Below are 16715 nucleotides of genomic sequence, written 5' to 3'. Positions count from 1 at the left end.
TGAATATTTCCCAACACGCGCTTTGCGGCCTTGCGCGTAGGCTTTCCAAAGCTGTATCTCTAAGCGCTGGCGCTGTGACGAAAAGGTGAGGCTCCCTAAAGAATCCCGCTAGCGCTCGCATTGCGAAGCGTAACGTAAAGTTTGACGGTACCCTAAAGGTCTCAGTGTATTCGACGCATCTCAGTTGTTCTCCTTCGCCTTAAAGACGAATTTATCCTTCACTATTTCGAAGCCGGCCACTCGTGCGTCGCAAGCCGAATTGTTTACTGCGTCGTATAAAGATAAGCTAAAAGGTTAGTCTTCATATGCGTGGAATTATGCGTGGCCGTGATGTTCACAACGCTCGCTGCGAGCAAAAAGTGATTTGAACCCCCAAATGGGGCCCCAGCCCGTGTTCTCGTTGTTGTCATAGAGACGTTCAATATACTATGGGTGTTATGCTAATCTGTCAGTTGTCATCGTCAATGTTGACTTACTGTATATTAATTAATTGAAAGTGTTGAGTTTCTAACAAGTGTTACTCCGAAATGGCTCTACAAATTAATTAATAAGCCAAACATGCACTTGCGTCTTCTCTATTGCAACATAAATAAATATTTAGGAGACAGGATACAAGGATTGACTAATCAAATGCAGTAGTCCTAAAAACAATCTCAACAATAGGACACTTTAGTAATCCTATTTGTCCTTCATGTAATTCACACATCCGTCGACAAGCTGACCTACGCTGGATGCTAATCCTAGGATCAATGCAAAGATTGCCATCACGGGTGAGGTGGTAGTGTTCCATGTTTTCCAAATAAAAATGATATTGGTAGCCGAACAAGAAAGAGGAAAACAGTGATTATCCAGTAGAAGCGTCTCCAGCGTTTCACACGGGGCAAGAGCAAAGTAAACACCACTATGAGAGAGAAATGAATTATGGTGCCAATGAAAACAGCATCGGACGCCCCTCTCAGCAAACGGCATCTCTGACTCCTTGTTCCAAAAGACCAGAAGAAACACTGTTGGAAAATCCTACTACACAACAGAAACTGCGTCACTCCGACAGATAACCACGATGATTGCTGAGATACTAGAGCAGTTTTGGTTCATCCCGTCTCACACCGAGTAAACAAGTCAACACAACGACTCAAAGGACAAATTTCGATCACGTGAAGTCGTGTGATTCAACGATTGCGTGCAACAGTAGACTACCTCTAAATCCCTGAATCCAATAACTAATAATACAATATATGCCCATACTCTGGATTGTCTTGCAATTCCCTGACCTTATTAAAATAGGCGTCTATTCAAACGTACATTATCTCAGATATTCATTCGTCCAACCGCGGGGCAGCATTCAGCTAAGCACGAATTAAGAGCCACAACCTATTTTAACCGCCCTTAGGCCTACCTACTGACAGCCGCCCTACACTGAACGCAGAACGCAGGAACGCGAACCCGTGCACACTACATGCGTTAGTCACTATAGCACGCAGTCGCCAAGAATATGCAAAACGTACGATATTCCATCTCTACACAACAAATGCGTGTCGTCCCCGCTACGCTCACTGCTACATGCACATGTGACGCTTCAGCCCTCACTCCTAAACCCCAACCCGCCCTTAAAAGAACACAACCTGAGAAAACATGTGAGGCCCCTTTCCAGGGTTCAGAGTCACTAGAACCACGAGATTTTTGCTCGATGTGAACATCGACCGCTTCCATACTTTAGGCCGTAAAAAGACCTAACTCTTAGCTTCTCTAAGAGAAACGGAAATGAGGACAAGGCTTACGACTGAGGACAGACAAGCTCCGATAGCGGAACGGATAAGTTCGACTCTTGGGCCATCTGAATCCACTGAGACGCTTCGACTGCACCGTCTAGGCCTTTATCGTACCAACAAATAGAAAAATAAACTCGCGTCTGCGAGCTTTAGCTTACGTTTCGCAGGAGAAAAACTGATCGTGTTCCTCTTGGGGAGCCTCACTTTTCGCAAACGCCACCAGAGCCTAGACAAAGTAGTTTCAACAGCATTCTATCATGACCGAAACGTCTCTGAAGAAAAAACTCAGTCAAAAGGTTTACTTTTCCATGACTCGCGATGACGATATGTCTACATGACCCGGATATAATTCAGCTTTCCACGATCTCGATCTTCTTTAGAACGGAAACACGTAATACATGGAGCTCTTTTGCTGTGCGACGGAGTCTGATACTCACGCAGACAATATAATCGGCAGCCAAGTACTGAAATTTTGCGAAAATCGCCTTTCGTCCGCCCGATTCGCTTCTTTCACAAACTCCTCATCTTTCCTTTTACTTCGACAAGGGTTAGAGTAAAGAAAGACGTAGATTCGCGTGCATACCTGTGCGGGGGCTCCTTTCGCGATCGATCGCTTTTCCGCCATCTTGCTTTCGATCGCGCGTGACGTCAAGTGAACCCAAACAAACGAGACGTTACGTCACTCTGTTACACACCCCGTCAGCGTGACGTCAGGTCAAACCACAAAAAAGCGAGCAGGTGGCGCGTCACGCGGTTAATCGAAACTTTTTAAGTGAGCTCCAATTTTGACCATATATGGTCACGAGTCTTACCGCAAATTAGCTTCAACCAATGAGCGCTCGTTCCTCCTCGCCTCTCTCGCACATATAGGCGCGCACGTCGCACACAATTCTTTGCGTAACCTCGTCGTCGATCTGAGTGCAGTACAGCCGGTCAATCGTGAAGTGGGAGCAACACGTCGTCGCAACGTCGCTCCCCGGGACAACGAAGGCGCAGCGATTACAGGTCGCCGCTCGCGCGGTTCTAATCCCTGTAGGGGCTGCGTCATCGGCTTATTCGTCCCGCTCTACTACGCTACTAAGCGAGTACAACACGGGGAGTGGCGGCGTCGGCCGGCTCTTCATCTCCACGCCGACTACAAAGCCTACTGATATGCTAAGAAGAAATACGTGCGACCAAAAGCCCAATGACGTTACAAGACGTTGCATAGCATGTTTCAATCCTTGAAATTCGCGTTTGCAGCTTATCCATGGTAGGCAGAGCAAAGCGTTTGCAATACACAGGGCCAGATAGATGACATCCCATGTGCGAGCATCAGTGAAAACAGGGAAGGCGTCGAGGTTGCAATTAGTACTTGACGATTTTTTTGCCACAATGCACCACGTTGAGGACATGGCGCACAGAACGAGACCCCACAAGTGCAGACTCAAAAGAAGCCCATAGCCAAGTACGGCTGCTGCTTCGAAAACATTGTTATTTGCATCAGGCTTTTCCTACATGAAGAAAAGAACCACTCTTTATTAATAAAGTAAGACTATTTTTGATAGTATCATGCTCTATTGAAACAGAACACGGCACAAGCCAAACCAATTTTCAGCAAAGGAATAGTTTTTAGGCCCTAATTCGGTGCTACACTTCTAATACCTATCCGCTTAAGCTACTACAGTGGGCAGTTACAGACACTATATTGTACTAAGCCGGCAAAATAAACCTGTGACGCAATTCTAGAGGCTAATACAATCGTAATTAGACGTACTTCTAAAAACTTTGCCTAATACGTTCACAAATCTAGCTTGTGACCAAACTATAAGCTTTTCGAAACGATCGATCGACACCCCCACGCGATCTAACCAACCGTTTGAAAATAAATTACCAAAAGTGAATATCTCCCACATGAAAACTCCAAGCGACCACCTAAGATTGTAAACAGATGAAGCTCTAGGCTACCTAGCGCATAAACGTCGCTCTTCTCGGTAAAAAGACGTTCCACGAGAATACCTTGAAGTTGGTGTTTTCATTGTCATTGTAAAATGAAGTGATCACTTAGGTCAAAGCTTTGGACTTCCGGCTCGTTAATCCTGGCCCCGTCCCCAGGAATGAGACGATAACAGTAATGTTTCTGACGATCGCTCTGACTGCTGATTGATCTGGCGTCCGGTGTTCCTATCTTCACGCCGTGCTTCGGTACGTATTTGTGCATCAGTCGCAAATGCCTGCTTATAGCAAAACGCGACTCTTTTTTATGACATCTTTTTCATCGTCATCGTCATCGTCACTTGAGAGATCGCATTGTCGCACCGTCGTCGCTCCCGGATCTGGAAAGCTGAAATCCTTCCTAACAAACAAGTGGACAATTGACTGTTATGCAAACCCAACTATAGGTCGCTTATAGGATTTTGATCGTTGTTTTTTGGTTCCTAAAACTTAAGTTGCTGGCGAGTCGTCTCCCCCACCGACGTTTGTATCGCCAGCAATAACGACGCGCGAATACTGAATCGAATTATCTTCTACGTCTTTAATTAACGGAAAGACTTACCGTATTCAGTAGTGAAAAAAAATGAGCTCCATCTATTCCCTTTCAAACTATATAGTACACAATCTTCTAAAATTCAGGACGCAGACGCTTGCATGTGATGAACCAAACGACCGTCCACCGTGAGCACGAACGTCGCCTATGACGTCACGTTTTTTCTGTGATCTCCTCCTAACGATCTTGATCTTCCCCCGAGCGAAGCCTGGCCTGGTCCAATTTAACCCAATCGATTTCCTCTTCTTCGTGAGGCAAAGTCTTTCCCGTATTCCGCAAAGCAGAACAGTCGGTTGCCGTTTTATTTTGCAGCGGGGAGCAATATGCGATACGTCGGCAGGTCTCTCCCGCTCTCTGCTTGCAACGTCGCTTTGTTAGGCCACTCTTCAACGATGAACGGTAATTTGCGCGAGAGAGCGACGAAACAGAGAAGAGTCTTCTCGTCCCTTTAAGTTTATTGCGCGTGCGCACAGAAATATGGCTTCACATCTACACGAAAACGTCTCCCCTCAGCCCGATGACGATGACTCTGGAACCAGCACACCCGAGAACGTTCTCATGAATGGGCGTTGGTCGACAATCGTCATCATTTCTTCGGTGGCTAGTCTACAATGATTTCAAAGCAGAGGTGACGATATTAGAAGAAAGGAAACCGAGGAGAAAAGGCGGCGAGAAATTCAGAGAGAAAGGCAGAAGAAATGCGGCAACGGGATCAACAGAGCGCTAAAGCAAGGCGCAGGCATTCAAAGAGGTTGTTTCGTTGCTCATGTACAGCAGTTGTTGGGATGTTCCTCACCGCCGGGTTCGTGTGGCGGTGTGCTGCTATAGCAAATCTAAGAAATGTTTTGCAATGCAGCATGCACATCACATATACGACAGCACAAACAAAAAGAAAAAAACGACAACAGCAAAGCATGCAGCAGTTTTCTGCAAGGCCACATAAATATTACTCATGCTCGGAGCAGTCGAACATCGTGGTACTTCCAATCCGAATCGTGGTTCTTCCTGCTGGACATGGCTTGCACTCCGACTGCGCTAGCATATTTTGATACTTCCCTTTAGGGCACGCGGTGCACGGCTGCAGCCCATCATCCGATCGGGTACCCGCTGCGCACACTTCCTCTTGAAGCATGCATTCATCGATATTTTTGCAGCCACTTGATCGTGTGTACTTCGTGACGCAAACCCTGCATTTGCGCTGGCCAAAGTGCTCCTGATAGCATCCTTCGGGGCACTTCTGACACGGCTCTAACCCTGTCGGCGACGCCCATCCCGGTGAGCATTGACGTTGATTGGAACACCTTTCTGCGCCGGTGGTGGTCGTGTGGCCGTAGCCGGGGCAATTAAGGCACGCCGATTGGCCAAACTTAGGCTGGTACGTATCTCTTGGGCAGCGTTCGCAAGGAGCGACCCCGTGATTCCCGATTGTGCCCGGCTTGCAGAGGGGAACATCGCAATCGTTGGAGCTCGTCGCACCTGTTTCGCCTGTGCCCAATCCTTCGGGGCAGGGCTTGCAAGAGGGCTGGCCGCTTTCGTCCTGATAAAAGTGACGCGGGCATTTAACGCAATCTGGCTTTGGCAAGGTCTTATCAAGAAAATGGCCCTTGCTGCAGTTGATGCATTTCATTCCTATTTTTTGTTGACCATCGGGATTAGGGCAACTGAAATAGATCTGCTCGACAGTTGAAGAATCTTCGCGGAATAGCACTCCGCGCAGTCTGACCGGTTTCATTGATTGAGACAAGGCGCCTTCTCTCATCGCCTTTGCCCTGTAATACATTGCAATGAGCTCAGCTCTCCTTGTTCCGTAATCAAGATAGTCATTTATAAGAATTTTTTTGTGATCTCTAGCGTTGCAGTTGACTTTTACCAGTACCTCGGTAGCGTCTGCGGAACGCCGCAAGCTTGGATCTGGACAGTTAACAGTGACTTCAATGTCTTCAAGTTGGAGCTCAGGATCGCCCCCGCTTGTTTCATCGAACACTCGTTGGCGAATTATGTTTTCAAGTTCCGCCTTTTGCTCGTCGGTGAGCTCGCTACATGGAACGGCAATTTCAGGATTGGTTTTTATGATATCAGAGAAACCAGGCGCAATCGGAATGTCCTCCTCGCATCTGTCAACATTCGGTTGAGGTGACCAGGTACCATTGTTTTGACACCGGTACTGGGTCTGTTGCAATGTCGAAGTTAATCCGAACCCACGTTCACAAGCAAAATGGCACTGATGAATGGAGGCCGTAGTATAACGCGCGCAGACCGCCGTGCCATGAAATGGCGCAGGAAGGTCGCTTCCACAGTTCTGGATTTGGCACAGACGCCCAGCGAAGTTCTCCTCACACTCACACACACCCGGAGAAGAGCACCTACCGTTGACGCAATCAGGCATGCAGACGGGATCCGCGCACGTATCGCCCTTGTAGCCGATGTTGCAGAGGCACACATCCGGTTCGAAGCAGCGGCCGTTCACGCACGGATTAGCGCACGTCGGTGTATTACACGTTGGGCCCGACCATCCGCCCACGCATTTGCACTGGTTAGGCCCGATGCAGGATCCTCCGTGGCTGCATCCGCGAGAGCACGTCGGCCCGCCGCCGCCGCCGCCGCGGCCCCCGTGACTTCCGCCGCCGCCGCCCTTTCCACCCTTATGGCACAGGAACACTGGACAAAGTGCATCTATACGTTATTCTACGAATCGATCGTTCTTACGGCAGGCGAAAAGCTTGGCTCCTATCAAGGCGGCACCGATTGCGATGAGTCCAAAGAAGCGTTTCTCTCTCTGAAGGGCTCGAGTCGAGTTGCCGATCGGCGCGTCGCCGTAGAGATTTTCTTCGACGAGAGTCGCGACGGAGCAAAGGGCTGTCACGAGCAATATGGGAACGACAATGGAAACCCTCATTTCGCCAAAGAGACTGAGGCAAGTGACCGACGAGACCCGTTTAAGTACAATATAGGCGCGACCAAGTCAGAGGGGTCTGACACTTTTTTGCAGAAAGGTTATAATAAAGAACCGGTTGGCTTCCTAGAAGTAATTTCAGGTGGGTTCCTTCTCTTTAACAAATACTGGAGGCCTCACTCAAGGCTCCTCTGGAAGCGATTGCGGGTGCGCTAGCCCGCCCTGAATGGAAATCTGTTTATTTGTAACCAATATTGGTAACCTTACTCAAGCTTCCTCTGGATTTGATTGCGCCCGCTCTTGGAGTAAAATCTTTATGAGTAACCAATACTGGAAGCGATGCAGGTGCGCAAGCCCGTCCTGGAAGTGAAATCTGCTCCTCATAATGCCTTTTTGGTAGTGCGCCTAGCCAAAGGCCTTCGTGCCGGAAATCTGAAATGATTGACTGTACTGTTCGAAGGAGAGGACCGAGAGGACTTCAAAAAGAGGTTCTGCTAGCGAAAAGATTTCCACTGAATCACGATAAAACCGAATGCAAACTTGGAGGAGACCCTCTTTAAAATAAAACGCTGATAGGATGTTTATAGAAGAACATAAGGCCAGGCTATTTCTGGAAAAGTAAACAGGACTTGGGGTCAGTCGAGAGAACGCTCTCTTTTACAGACAGTCAGAACAGTCCAACTTCGATTGCACCGATTGCACCGATTGCACCGTTTTCCGCTCCTCGAAAGGAATGTCTCGCCTGATCCTGGCCGCCTTATTCCTGCTCGCACTCAGTACCCCCGGCGCAATGGGCAACGTAAGAGAACGATTCGTCTCCGCCCTCGATTGGAATTTTTCCCCGCAGTCGGACGAGAGCGAAACGGAACAAATGCTCGCTCGCAAAATTCGCGTTGAAGCGACGCAGGAGGAGAAGGAGACGATCTTTCGTAAGCTTCTTGATTTGATGAAAGATGTGAACGAGAAGAAATCCCTCGGCATTGCGTTCGCCGATATGAGGGCCCTCGCCGTAAGAATGTCCGAGGGCGATCCGCACGGGCACGAACTCGATTTTGGCGAGGCGCAGAAGGCGTCGGCGATGAAACCGAGCGTTAGACACGCCCTCGAAGTCTTTCGCGAGCACCTTTCGGAAGTGGCCGATTTCGACTGAGAAGGTCCAAAGGGACCCCATAGACGGAACTCAATTTCTCGTGTAGTTTTGCTTTTTCTCTTGCGTCCATGTCATGTTTCTTCCGCTGTTTCGAATAGAATGTAAGTGAAATATAAAACAACTAGGGGCTATCTCTTAAACCCAAGAACGCCGAAAATCTAACCGCTGTCCTAAGAATTTCTGAGTAGCTTGCCCCGTCAGTAAAACTAAAAATGCGTAATTCCTAATGTGAAATTGGCTCTAAAATACTGGTGTTCAGTACTTGAGCTAGAGAGCTTTGTGCCGTCTGTAGAGGAGAAACCTTGCTCACGTCAAAGAAATTTCCGTTTACCTTTCTCAATTAAAAAATCTTCTTTAACCGTGCTGAGCCTAAACTAGCTTCTACGGCCGCATCATACAGAAAAATTTACCATGACACTGGAAAGGTCTCAAAAACGGCAAAGATGGCGCGGTTGCAGAGTCAGACAAGAGATGCTTTTCTTATCGCTGGAACATCTAAAAATATTGAACGCTAAACCTTTCACCCCTACCAGGTGCTAACTTCATAGGTGGAAGACTGTGAAAGCAATAACATCTAAATATGAATCAAACAAGCCCTCGCTTTGAAAACTTCCAGATAAATAAATGCAGACGGAGAGGCATTCCTTAAAGGAAAGCACAGCCGAGTTACTTCTCAGTCTGGGACCAAAAAGCAAGTGGTAAAAATGAAAGCGACTCTCGTCTTGGCAGCGTTTATCTTCCTCGCGGTTGCAGCGTCCGGCTCCGACAACCAGTACAAAAAGAAGGATGCCGGAAAAGCAGGGATGCGCAGAAAGCGGTGGTGGGGTAAGTAACGAAGAGCCGTACAAGTCTTTTCCTACAAACTCTTTTCAGGCTGGTGGCGCCGTCCGCCACCGCCGCCGCCGCCTCCCCGCTGCTGGTCCGGCTGCCACAACGGCGGCCGATGCGTGAGCAACAACCGATGCCACTGCAGCGGAGGTTGGGTGGGCTACGACTGCCGCACGCCGAGCTGCCCGAGAGGCTGCCTGAACGGCGGCCGCTGCATACGGCCGAACCAGTGCCAGTGCGCGAACGGCTACCAAGGACAGCGATGCGAGACGCCCGTCTGCTCCCCCAGCTGTCACAACAACGGCCAGTGCATCCAGCCGAACGTGTGCAAGTGCCCGACGGGGTACGCGCCGCCGACGTGCGCTGATCCGATCTGCGCTCCTGAGTGCGTGCACGGCGACTGCGTCGCGCCGGGAACGTGCCGATGCATCCACTCCTACTACGGAAGTCTGTGCGAACACCGACGCTGCACGAAGAATATCCCCGCGCCAAGTCACGGAACGGCGGTCTGCTCCGAAGTGGAGAAGACGCGCGCTCAGAAGTGCCGTCTCGCCTGCCAGGAAGGATTCGGACTGTCCGTGCAAGAATTCGTTTACCAATGCGCCAATACCGGCGATTGGGTTCCGTCCGCCGATAAGGTGCCGCCGTGCGAGATGGATATTCCCATTGAAGTCGGAGGAATCGTATTTCGAACGCTCGAGCCGACCGATCTGCAGCTTCCCGTCGCCTGCAACGATCTGTCGGACGAGCAAAGAGAGATACTCAAGAGTATAGTCCGCGCTGCAATTCTGGCAGAAGATGTAACGGAATCAGACATCAAGGTAGAGATTATCTGCGATAAACGGCGCAAACGAAGCAAACCGGGGGCGACCGGAGTAGAAGTAGAGATAAGCTTCCACGTGCAAAATAAAGGTGGTGATGACATCGAGACAACAAAGGAGAAGGCAAAGGCCGTGCAACAGTTCGTTTGCTCGACATCGTTGGAGAATCTTTCCCTGAAAGATGTCAAATTCCACGAAGTTCTGGACTCAATGCGCGAAGGCCCTATTGAATTTTCGTGCCCCATACCGGACGGGCAGATCCTCTTGGAGTCTGACCGCCCCGTCTGCCGAAACTGCAGTGCAGGTACGTTTCTGGAAATTGACTACGAAACATCGCGCGCGAGCTGCGTCGCCTGCCCGCTGCACACCTACCAGAGCGAGAGCGGCCACTCCGACTGCACGCCGTGCCCCGTGGGACGGGGCACCGCGCGCGAGGGCGCGACTTCGGTGAGCGAGTGCAAGGAGGCGCTGTGCGAGGCGGGCAGCTTCGGCGAAGGAGGGACCGCCCCGTGCAAGCCCTGTCCTCTCGATACCTACCAGTCGTTGCCGGGTGAGGACGAATGTCTCCCTTGTTCCAGTGAGAGCAAAACGACTTCAAGTGGCGCCACCTTGTGCAAAGGAATGGAGAAATGCGAGCCGGGTGAGGTTTCTCTGACCGGTCTCAAACCGTGTGAACCTTGCCCGAGGGGAACGTATCAGGACGAGGCTGGCCGGACCGTCTGCATTCGCTGCAGTACGGACTTTACCGTTGCGGAGGGATCCGCTTCGAAGGACGCCTGCGTCTTCAAGGAGGACGTCTGTCAGCCAGGGCACGCTTTTCCTGAGGAGGTCAATAAATGCGTTCCCTGTCCGAAGGGAAGCTATCAGGCTGACTACGGGCAGCCGACTTGCGTGCCGTGCCCCAAAGGAACGACGACCGAAGGCGAAGGAAATGCGAGTATGCTCGCATGTTCTCTTGAGGAGGACGATGACGAGGCCGAGGAAGAGTTAGAGGAGGAGCTGGAGGAAGACTCTGCGAAAGTCAAAAAAGAAAAGAATCGTTTTAATGAGCCGTGAACTGGCTGCTGGAGGAATGCGAGCGAGGAAATGATCTTTTTGTTGGACTCTAATTTTGTGAGTTTCTTTTCATTGTATGTTTTGTCTGTCTCTGTTTGATGTTTTGTTGCACTCTTTGCTGAAAATGATGTCACTGCAACTGACGAGGCTGACTGGGCGCCTAGCTAGGATTGGCTTTAATGAGGAGAGTCCCTCATTTTACTTTGCCGTTCGAGGGGCTTAGGTTTGCTAGAAAGAGCGAAACGAAATCGATCTTTTCGTTATGGCCAATATAATGTGGAGACCGATTACGTTTGCTACGTACCTTGGTGCTTTGAAGTGACTTTGACTTTATTCTAACAGCCACTTATCTTAGGCTTCCCTCGCTTCTCCGTAGCCGAGCTTGAACCGCCGTCTGGTCAGTGGCTCTGCAGTCAACTTCAGCTGGAAGAGCGAGATGGGTCCGAAGGTGTTATCCAAAAATTAACGTCGCAATGGCTTCTAATAATATAGAGAATGGATTGCATACGTGCGGAATCAACGCTTTTGCATGAGATTTCACCTATCTGGCAGTGCGTCTATCTTGAGTCGACACGTGACCATCTCCGTTTGACGGCACATCAACCGCGAAAAAAATATTTCGCCAAATACAAAAATAACCCGAACCTAAAAAATAAACAAAAACCGTATGAGTCAGTACCATTTCCAATACAACTGCTATGGCTAAACAGAACACAAGTTGAGAAAACGGGTGGGGCCCCTTTAGAGGGTTCAGGGTCGTTAGAACAACGAGTTTTCTCTAACTGCGGTCGTTGTGAACATCGCACGCTTCCACACTTTAGGCCGTACGAAGACCAGATTCTTAGCTTCTCTAGGCGAAACTGAAATGAGAATTCGTCTTACGACTGAGGAGAGACGAGATCCGAAAGCGCGACGGATAAATTCGCCTCTTGGGCCATCTGAATCCACTGAGACGCTTCGACTGCACCGTCTAGGCCTTTATAGTACCAACAAATAGAAAAATAAAGTCGCGTCTGCGAGCTTTAGCTTACGTTTCGCAGGCGGAAAACTGATCGTGTTCCTCTTGGGGAGCCTCACTTTTTCCAAACGCCACCAGAGCCTAGAAAAAGCAGCATTCTATCATGACCGAAACGTATCTGAAGAAAAAAGTCGGTCAAAAGGTTTACTTTCGGACTCGATGAAGGGACTCGATGACGATAGACCCGGATATGATTCGTCTTTCCACGATCTCGATCTTCTTTAGAACGGAACCACGCAATACATGGAGCTATTTTGCTGTGCGACGGAGTCTGATACTCACGCAGACAATATAATCGGCAACCAAGTACTGAAATTTTGCGAAAATCGCCTTTCGTCCGCCCGATTCGCTTCTTTCACAAACTCCTCATCTTTCCTTTTACTTCGACAAGGGTTAGAGTAAAGAAAGGCGTAGATTCACGTGCATACCTGTGCGGGAGCTCCTTTCGCGATCGATCGCCCATCCGCCATCTTGCTTTTTTCGATCGCGCGTGACGTCAAGTGAACCACAAACAAACGAGACGTTACGTCACTCTGTTACACACTCGACAGCGTGACGAAACCACAAAAAAACGAGCAGGTGGCGCGTCACGCGGTTAATCGAAACTTTTTACGTGAGCTCCAATTTTGACCATATATGGTCACGAGTCTTACCGCAAATTAGCTTCAACCAATGAGAGCTCGTTCCTCCTCGCCTCTCTCGCACATATAGGCGCGCACGTCGCACACAATTCTTTGCGTAACCTCGTCGTCGATCTGAGTGCAGTACAGCCGGTCAGTCGTGAAGTGGGAGCAACACGTCGTCGCAACGTCGCTCCCCGGGACAACGAAGGCGCAGCGATTACAGGTCGCCGCTCGCGCGGTTCTAATCCCTGTAGGGGCTGCGTCATCGGCTTATTCGTCCCGCTCTACTACGCTACTAAGCTAGTACAACACGGGGAGTGGCGGCGTCGGCCGGCTCTTCATCTCCACGCCGACTACATTACTGCCGTCACGTCGGGTGCCATAGCTCCTCTGCGGCAGGGCTATGACTGTCGACAGGGACCGGTCTAGTTATAGGGCCCTCTTCCCTATGCTCGATCGGCTCATGGGCTCATGCTGCTCATGGGTGAGCGACCCTTTCTACATTTGGCTCTATTCTTTGCGGCCTCTCCAGCGGTGCGAGCCCACCGTCCGTAAGGAGGCCTAAAAGCTAAGTGGACGATACAGAACGAGCACGTTTTCATTGCTATCTTTTTTAGGATCTTTTGAACTCGAGGCGTTGCAACGACATCCGATCTGCACGTGACTGGTAAGCGAATGCGCCTAATTGTCTTTGGCAAAGAAAACATGCAGTAGCGTTACCTTTGTGAAGACGCACTACGAGAGAAACAGACTTATGAATTTTTACGTAATTTTGCGTGCATTGCTTATGATATTTTTTCACCGCGCGCGCACTGTACACTCTGAGCTAAGCACCCGTATAGCAGGAATGTAAACTTACTGCGCAGCATGCATCACGGCTAAGGGTGCCACCGAACGTCGTAAGGCTCCGAGTGCATCGTTCGTGTGAAGTATTTATTCGGGTTTTCAATGCGTCATCGAAAAGTGAACGTTTGACTGAACTTTTTCTCAAGACACGTTTGGGATTGGGTTGAATGCCGCTTAGATCACCTTATCTAGGCGTTGGTGCCTTTAGGAAAAGGTGAGGATCCCTATAGGGGTCCGCGCGAACAGATATTCACATCGCAAAGCGTAAATAAAGCTCGCGACGCGTTTTCATTATTCTGTTTGACGGTGTATTCTAAAGGTCTACAATTTGACGGGGCTGTCGACGCGTCGCAGGGGTTCTCGATCGCCCTAGAGACGAATTTATCCGTCGCCCTTTCGAAGCTCGTCTCCCGTGCGTCGTCAGCAAATAAATGCTAAAAGGATAGTCTCGATCAACGCCCGCTGCGAGCAAAAATCCCGTGGCCCTTTTGATGCTGAACCTCTAAAGGGGGCCTCACCCAGTTTTCTTGTCGTTAGTTGTTATAGAGCGTTTATCAATCCTTCTCCTGAGGAGATTTTACGCTGCTTTGTTATTTGGTAGAATCCATTTGATTGAAAATCTTGGTACTGTGTTTGTGTCTGCAGCTGCTTGTTTAGTTCTTCAAAAGTCGGTGTGTAAAATATCTCTAAGAAAATTACATTGAATTATGCGCAAAATTATTCGCTTTCGTGACTGACAAACAACATCGAGATCCTACAGATTCCCATATGTTGTAGGGTAAACGGCTTTTCGCTCTTTTTGTCGAAAAAACGGCTTACCCTACAATGTACGGGCATTTTTTAGTGAGGCGCCCGTATATACCAAAGGATTTGCAGCATGAACAGCTTCCTTACTTTTGACGGCATACAAAAACTGAACGAATTGTTCAAGCGCCAGACATCGAAATGCCCTAGTTGATTTGTTGACAAATCAAGTGTCGAAATGACTCATCAGGACGTTTCGCCTAAGTCAACTCGTGTAGGGATTTTGTAGTGAGAATGACTTATTAACAAATACACTCTCCGAAACAGAAAAATATATAGAAATTGGCCTAGTTTATCGAATAAAATTCCATTAGCGGGGAGAACGTCAATTTGAAGCGAATTAAGTCTTCAGTTACTCACGGAAAAATGATCCTTCTATGAAAAGAAGTCAGCACCACGCCAAAGTGTCTAAGCGAGAGTTTTTGCATGAACTGTCACGTCGGTAGGTGGCGACGGCAGATTTTCGCCAACAATGGTAAACAGGCTTATATCACCGCGGAAAAATTTTTGCCAGAAAATATCAAATGCCATCTTTCTGTAGATGAGGTTGCAAGACGTAAAATAGATGTCAATAGTGTCTCGAACGTCGCCGTGGGGAGGACTTGCCGTGAGCTTGTATACAACTTTCAAGCTATCAGTGAACACAACGAAAAGATGATCGGCTGCAAACAACAGCAACGTCGCCTTGTAAAGCCACTTTTCAACGACAAGACGTCGAAACTGCGGCTCTCGAAAGTATATAAGTAAAAAGAGAACGATATGATACAAGAGCTTCTGGCATATCCATAGTGAGTAGCCGTATTCCGCGTAGGATCCTGAGGGGCTGCTTGCTATGACAAAAACGTCAAAGCCTACTGATATGCTAAGAAGAAATACGTGCGACCAAAAGCCCAATGATGTTACAAGACGTTGCATAGTATGTTTCAATCCTTGAAATTCGCGTTTGCTGCTTATCCATAGTAGGCAGAGTAAAGCGTTTGCAATGCACAGGGCCAAATAGACGACATCCCATGTGCGAGCATCAGTGAAAACAGGGAAGGCGTCGAGGTTGCAATTAGTACTTGACGATTTTTTTGCCACAATGCACCACGTTGAGGACATGGCGCACAGAACGAGACCCCACAAGTGCAGACTCAGAAGAAGCCCATAGCCAAGTACGGCTGCTGCTTCGAAAACATTGTTACTTGCATCAGGCTTTTCCTACATGAAGAAAAGAGCCACTCATTATTAATAAAGTAAGACTATTTTTGATGGTATCATGCTATATGGAAACAGAACACGGCACAAGCCAAACCAATTTTCAGCAAAGGAATAGTTTTTAGGCCCTAATTCGGTGCTATACTTCTAATACCTATCCGCTTAAGCTAACACAGTGGGAAGTTACAGACACTATATTGTACTAAGCCGGCAAAATAAACCTGTGACGCAATTCCAGAGGCTAATACAATCGTAATTAGACGTACTTCTAAAAACTTTGCCTAATACGTTCAAAAATCTAGCTTGTGACCAAACTATAAGCTTTTCGAAACGATCAATCGATCGAAACCGTCACGCCATCTAACCAACCGTTTGTACGTATACGGCAGATTGCAGGAGAAGCTCTATCTCGTGGCTCGCCGTGGTACTAGCCCGTGGCTGGAAACGTAAAACGGCCGTGCATGATGTGACGCAGTTCCAACCGCGAACTAACCGGAGGGCATATCGTACTTGGATCCAAAGTGTACAATACCTCAGTGTTTTGGCTCGTGACACTTCCATAAGACGACAACGGTTGCTGAGAGTGAATCAACTTCGTGCTCGACTCCATGAAGTCCCTGAACTCGAAAGGAAGCCACAATGACGTATATTTCAATTTCATTACGTAGTTTCACTTTCTTTGTACATCAATATTCTGAGACTTCGATTGCATAGAAACTTCAGCGTCTCCTTAATTAGGACTGACCTAAAATCAGACACATGATACTTGTACAATAGCTTTAATAGCGTTAAGGTTCTGTTTAGAAAGACAAGTCAAGGCCTTCGTTTTCCCTAAGAGACGCCATGGCCTTCTCTCTAAACTCTGTCAAACCACCCGGGGCGCTCGATTTACCTGAGATAGAGTCCAAAGCATCTTGTAAAGTACTTCTAGAAGCTCTGTCGTTTGGCAGAGTCTCACCGCAGTGGCCCTCTGACTCGTTTGAACACTCCCTCTCGCGATCTCGTCGAATTAAACGGAGTATCCCAACAAAGAAGTGCCGAAATGTCGTAACACTAAAGCCAAGCAAAGTCGGTTCCTTAGCTACGACGTTAGAAGCCAGAAAAAAGACGAATCGCTTGTTCTCTGCATGTTTCTACGCTGAGAAGATCCCGGATTGAAAACGCCCAAATTGTTTGAGACTCT

The 16715-nt window shown here is 48.6% G+C and overlaps 3 protein-coding genes and 1 long non-coding RNA gene across 12 annotated transcripts; 1 reads left to right on the top strand and 3 right to left on the bottom strand.

Annotated features, from left to right (window-relative positions):
• Window positions 1-487: 487 nt before the first annotated feature.
• LOC136197107 (uncharacterized) lies at window positions 488-2420 on the bottom strand. Of its 5 annotated transcripts, none has more exons than XR_010672416.1 (6): window positions 2353-2420; window positions 2072-2305; window positions 1928-1995; window positions 1779-1872; window positions 1272-1730; window positions 489-1220 (listed from the first exon to the last, which is right to left on the bottom strand). It is a non-coding gene; the product is annotated as an uncharacterized lncRNA (long non-coding RNA). The 5 variants fall into 5 exon arrangements; XR_010672415.1 differs by having other exon boundaries at window positions 489-1346; window positions 1397-1730; XR_010672414.1 differs by having other exon boundaries at window positions 490-1730; window positions 2072-2143; window positions 2207-2305.
• A 2717-nt stretch (window positions 2421-5137) lies between these two features.
• Window positions 5138-12425, bottom strand: LOC136197097 (signal peptide, CUB and EGF-like domain-containing protein 2). Of its 4 annotated transcripts, none has more exons than XM_065986799.1 (7): window positions 12345-12425; window positions 12211-12281; window positions 12076-12143; window positions 11586-12020; window positions 8602-11524; window positions 7003-8545; window positions 5138-6954 (listed from the first exon to the last, which is right to left on the bottom strand). In XM_065986799.1, the coding sequence occupies exons 6-7, from the start codon at window positions 7190-7192 to the stop codon at window positions 5243-5245; spliced, it is 1902 nt and encodes a 633-aa protein (XP_065842871.1). In that variant the 5' UTR covers window positions 7193-8545; window positions 8602-11524; window positions 11586-12020; window positions 12076-12143; window positions 12211-12281; window positions 12345-12425; the 3' UTR covers window positions 5138-5242. The 4 variants fall into 4 exon arrangements, with proteins under 4 accessions (XP_065842871.1, XP_065842870.1, XP_065842872.1 ...); XM_065986798.1 differs by having other exon boundaries at window positions 7003-11272; window positions 11349-11524; XM_065986800.1 differs by having other exon boundaries at window positions 7003-11524; window positions 11586-11689; window positions 11927-12020.
• On the top strand, window positions 9004-11187 carry LOC136197096 (signal peptide, CUB and EGF-like domain-containing protein 2). The gene is made up of 2 exons (XM_065986797.1): window positions 9004-9164; window positions 9213-11187. The coding sequence occupies exons 1-2, from the start codon at window positions 9044-9046 to the stop codon at window positions 11042-11044; spliced, it is 1953 nt and encodes a 650-aa protein (XP_065842869.1). The 5' UTR covers window positions 9004-9043; the 3' UTR covers window positions 11045-11187.
• A 2125-nt stretch (window positions 12426-14550) lies between the features above and the next one.
• LOC136197101 (uncharacterized) lies at window positions 14551-16655 on the bottom strand. Of its 2 annotated transcripts, none has more exons than XM_065986819.1 (4): window positions 16425-16655; window positions 16197-16277; window positions 16065-16149; window positions 14551-15535 (listed from the first exon to the last, which is right to left on the bottom strand). In XM_065986819.1, the coding sequence occupies exons 2-4, from the start codon at window positions 16217-16219 to the stop codon at window positions 14744-14746; spliced, it is 900 nt and encodes a 299-aa protein (XP_065842891.1). In that variant the 5' UTR covers window positions 16220-16277; window positions 16425-16655; the 3' UTR covers window positions 14551-14743. The 2 variants fall into 2 exon arrangements, with proteins under 2 accessions (XP_065842891.1, XP_065842890.1); XM_065986818.1 differs by having other exon boundaries at window positions 16207-16277.
• Window positions 16656-16715: the final 60 nt, after the last annotated feature.

Source organism: Oscarella lobularis, chromosome 17 (genome assembly GCF_947507565.1).
Source record: "Oscarella lobularis chromosome 17, ooOscLobu1.1, whole genome shotgun sequence".
Classification (NCBI taxonomy): Eukaryota; Metazoa; Porifera; class Homoscleromorpha; order Homosclerophorida; family Oscarellidae; genus Oscarella; species Oscarella lobularis.
The sequence above is the reverse complement of the archived record's forward strand: the minus strand, read 5'-3'. Positions and strand labels throughout refer to the sequence as shown.

Excerpts from the sequence above, each read along its gene's own strand:
- LOC136197097 (XM_065986799.1), bottom strand. The coding sequence starts at position 7,192 with ATGAGGGTTTCCATTGTCGTTCCCATATTGCTCGTGACAGCCCTTTGC. Across the intron at positions 6,955-7,002 it reads AGCCAAGCTTTTCGCCTGCC|TGTTCCTGTGCCATAAGGGT; the intron begins GTAAGAACGATC and ends CACTTTGTCCAG.
- LOC136197096 (XM_065986797.1), top strand. The coding sequence starts at position 9,044 with ATGAAAGCGACTCTCGTCTTGGCAGCGTTTATCTTCCTCGCGGTTGCA. Across the intron at positions 9,165-9,212 it reads GCGCAGAAAGCGGTGGTGGG|GCTGGTGGCGCCGTCCGCCA; the intron begins GTAAGTAACGAA and ends AACTCTTTTCAG.
- LOC136197101 (XM_065986818.1), bottom strand. The coding sequence starts at position 16,244 with ATGCAATCGAAGTCTCAGAATATTGATGTACAAAGAAA. Across the intron at positions 16,150-16,206 it reads AATATTGATGTACAAAGAAA|GGACTTCATGGAGTCGAGCA; the intron begins GTGAAACTACGT and ends TTTCGAGTTCAG. Across the intron at positions 15,536-16,064 it reads TCACGAGCCAAAACACTGAG|GAAAAGCCTGATGCAAGTAA; the intron begins GTATTGTACACT and ends TTCTTCATGTAG.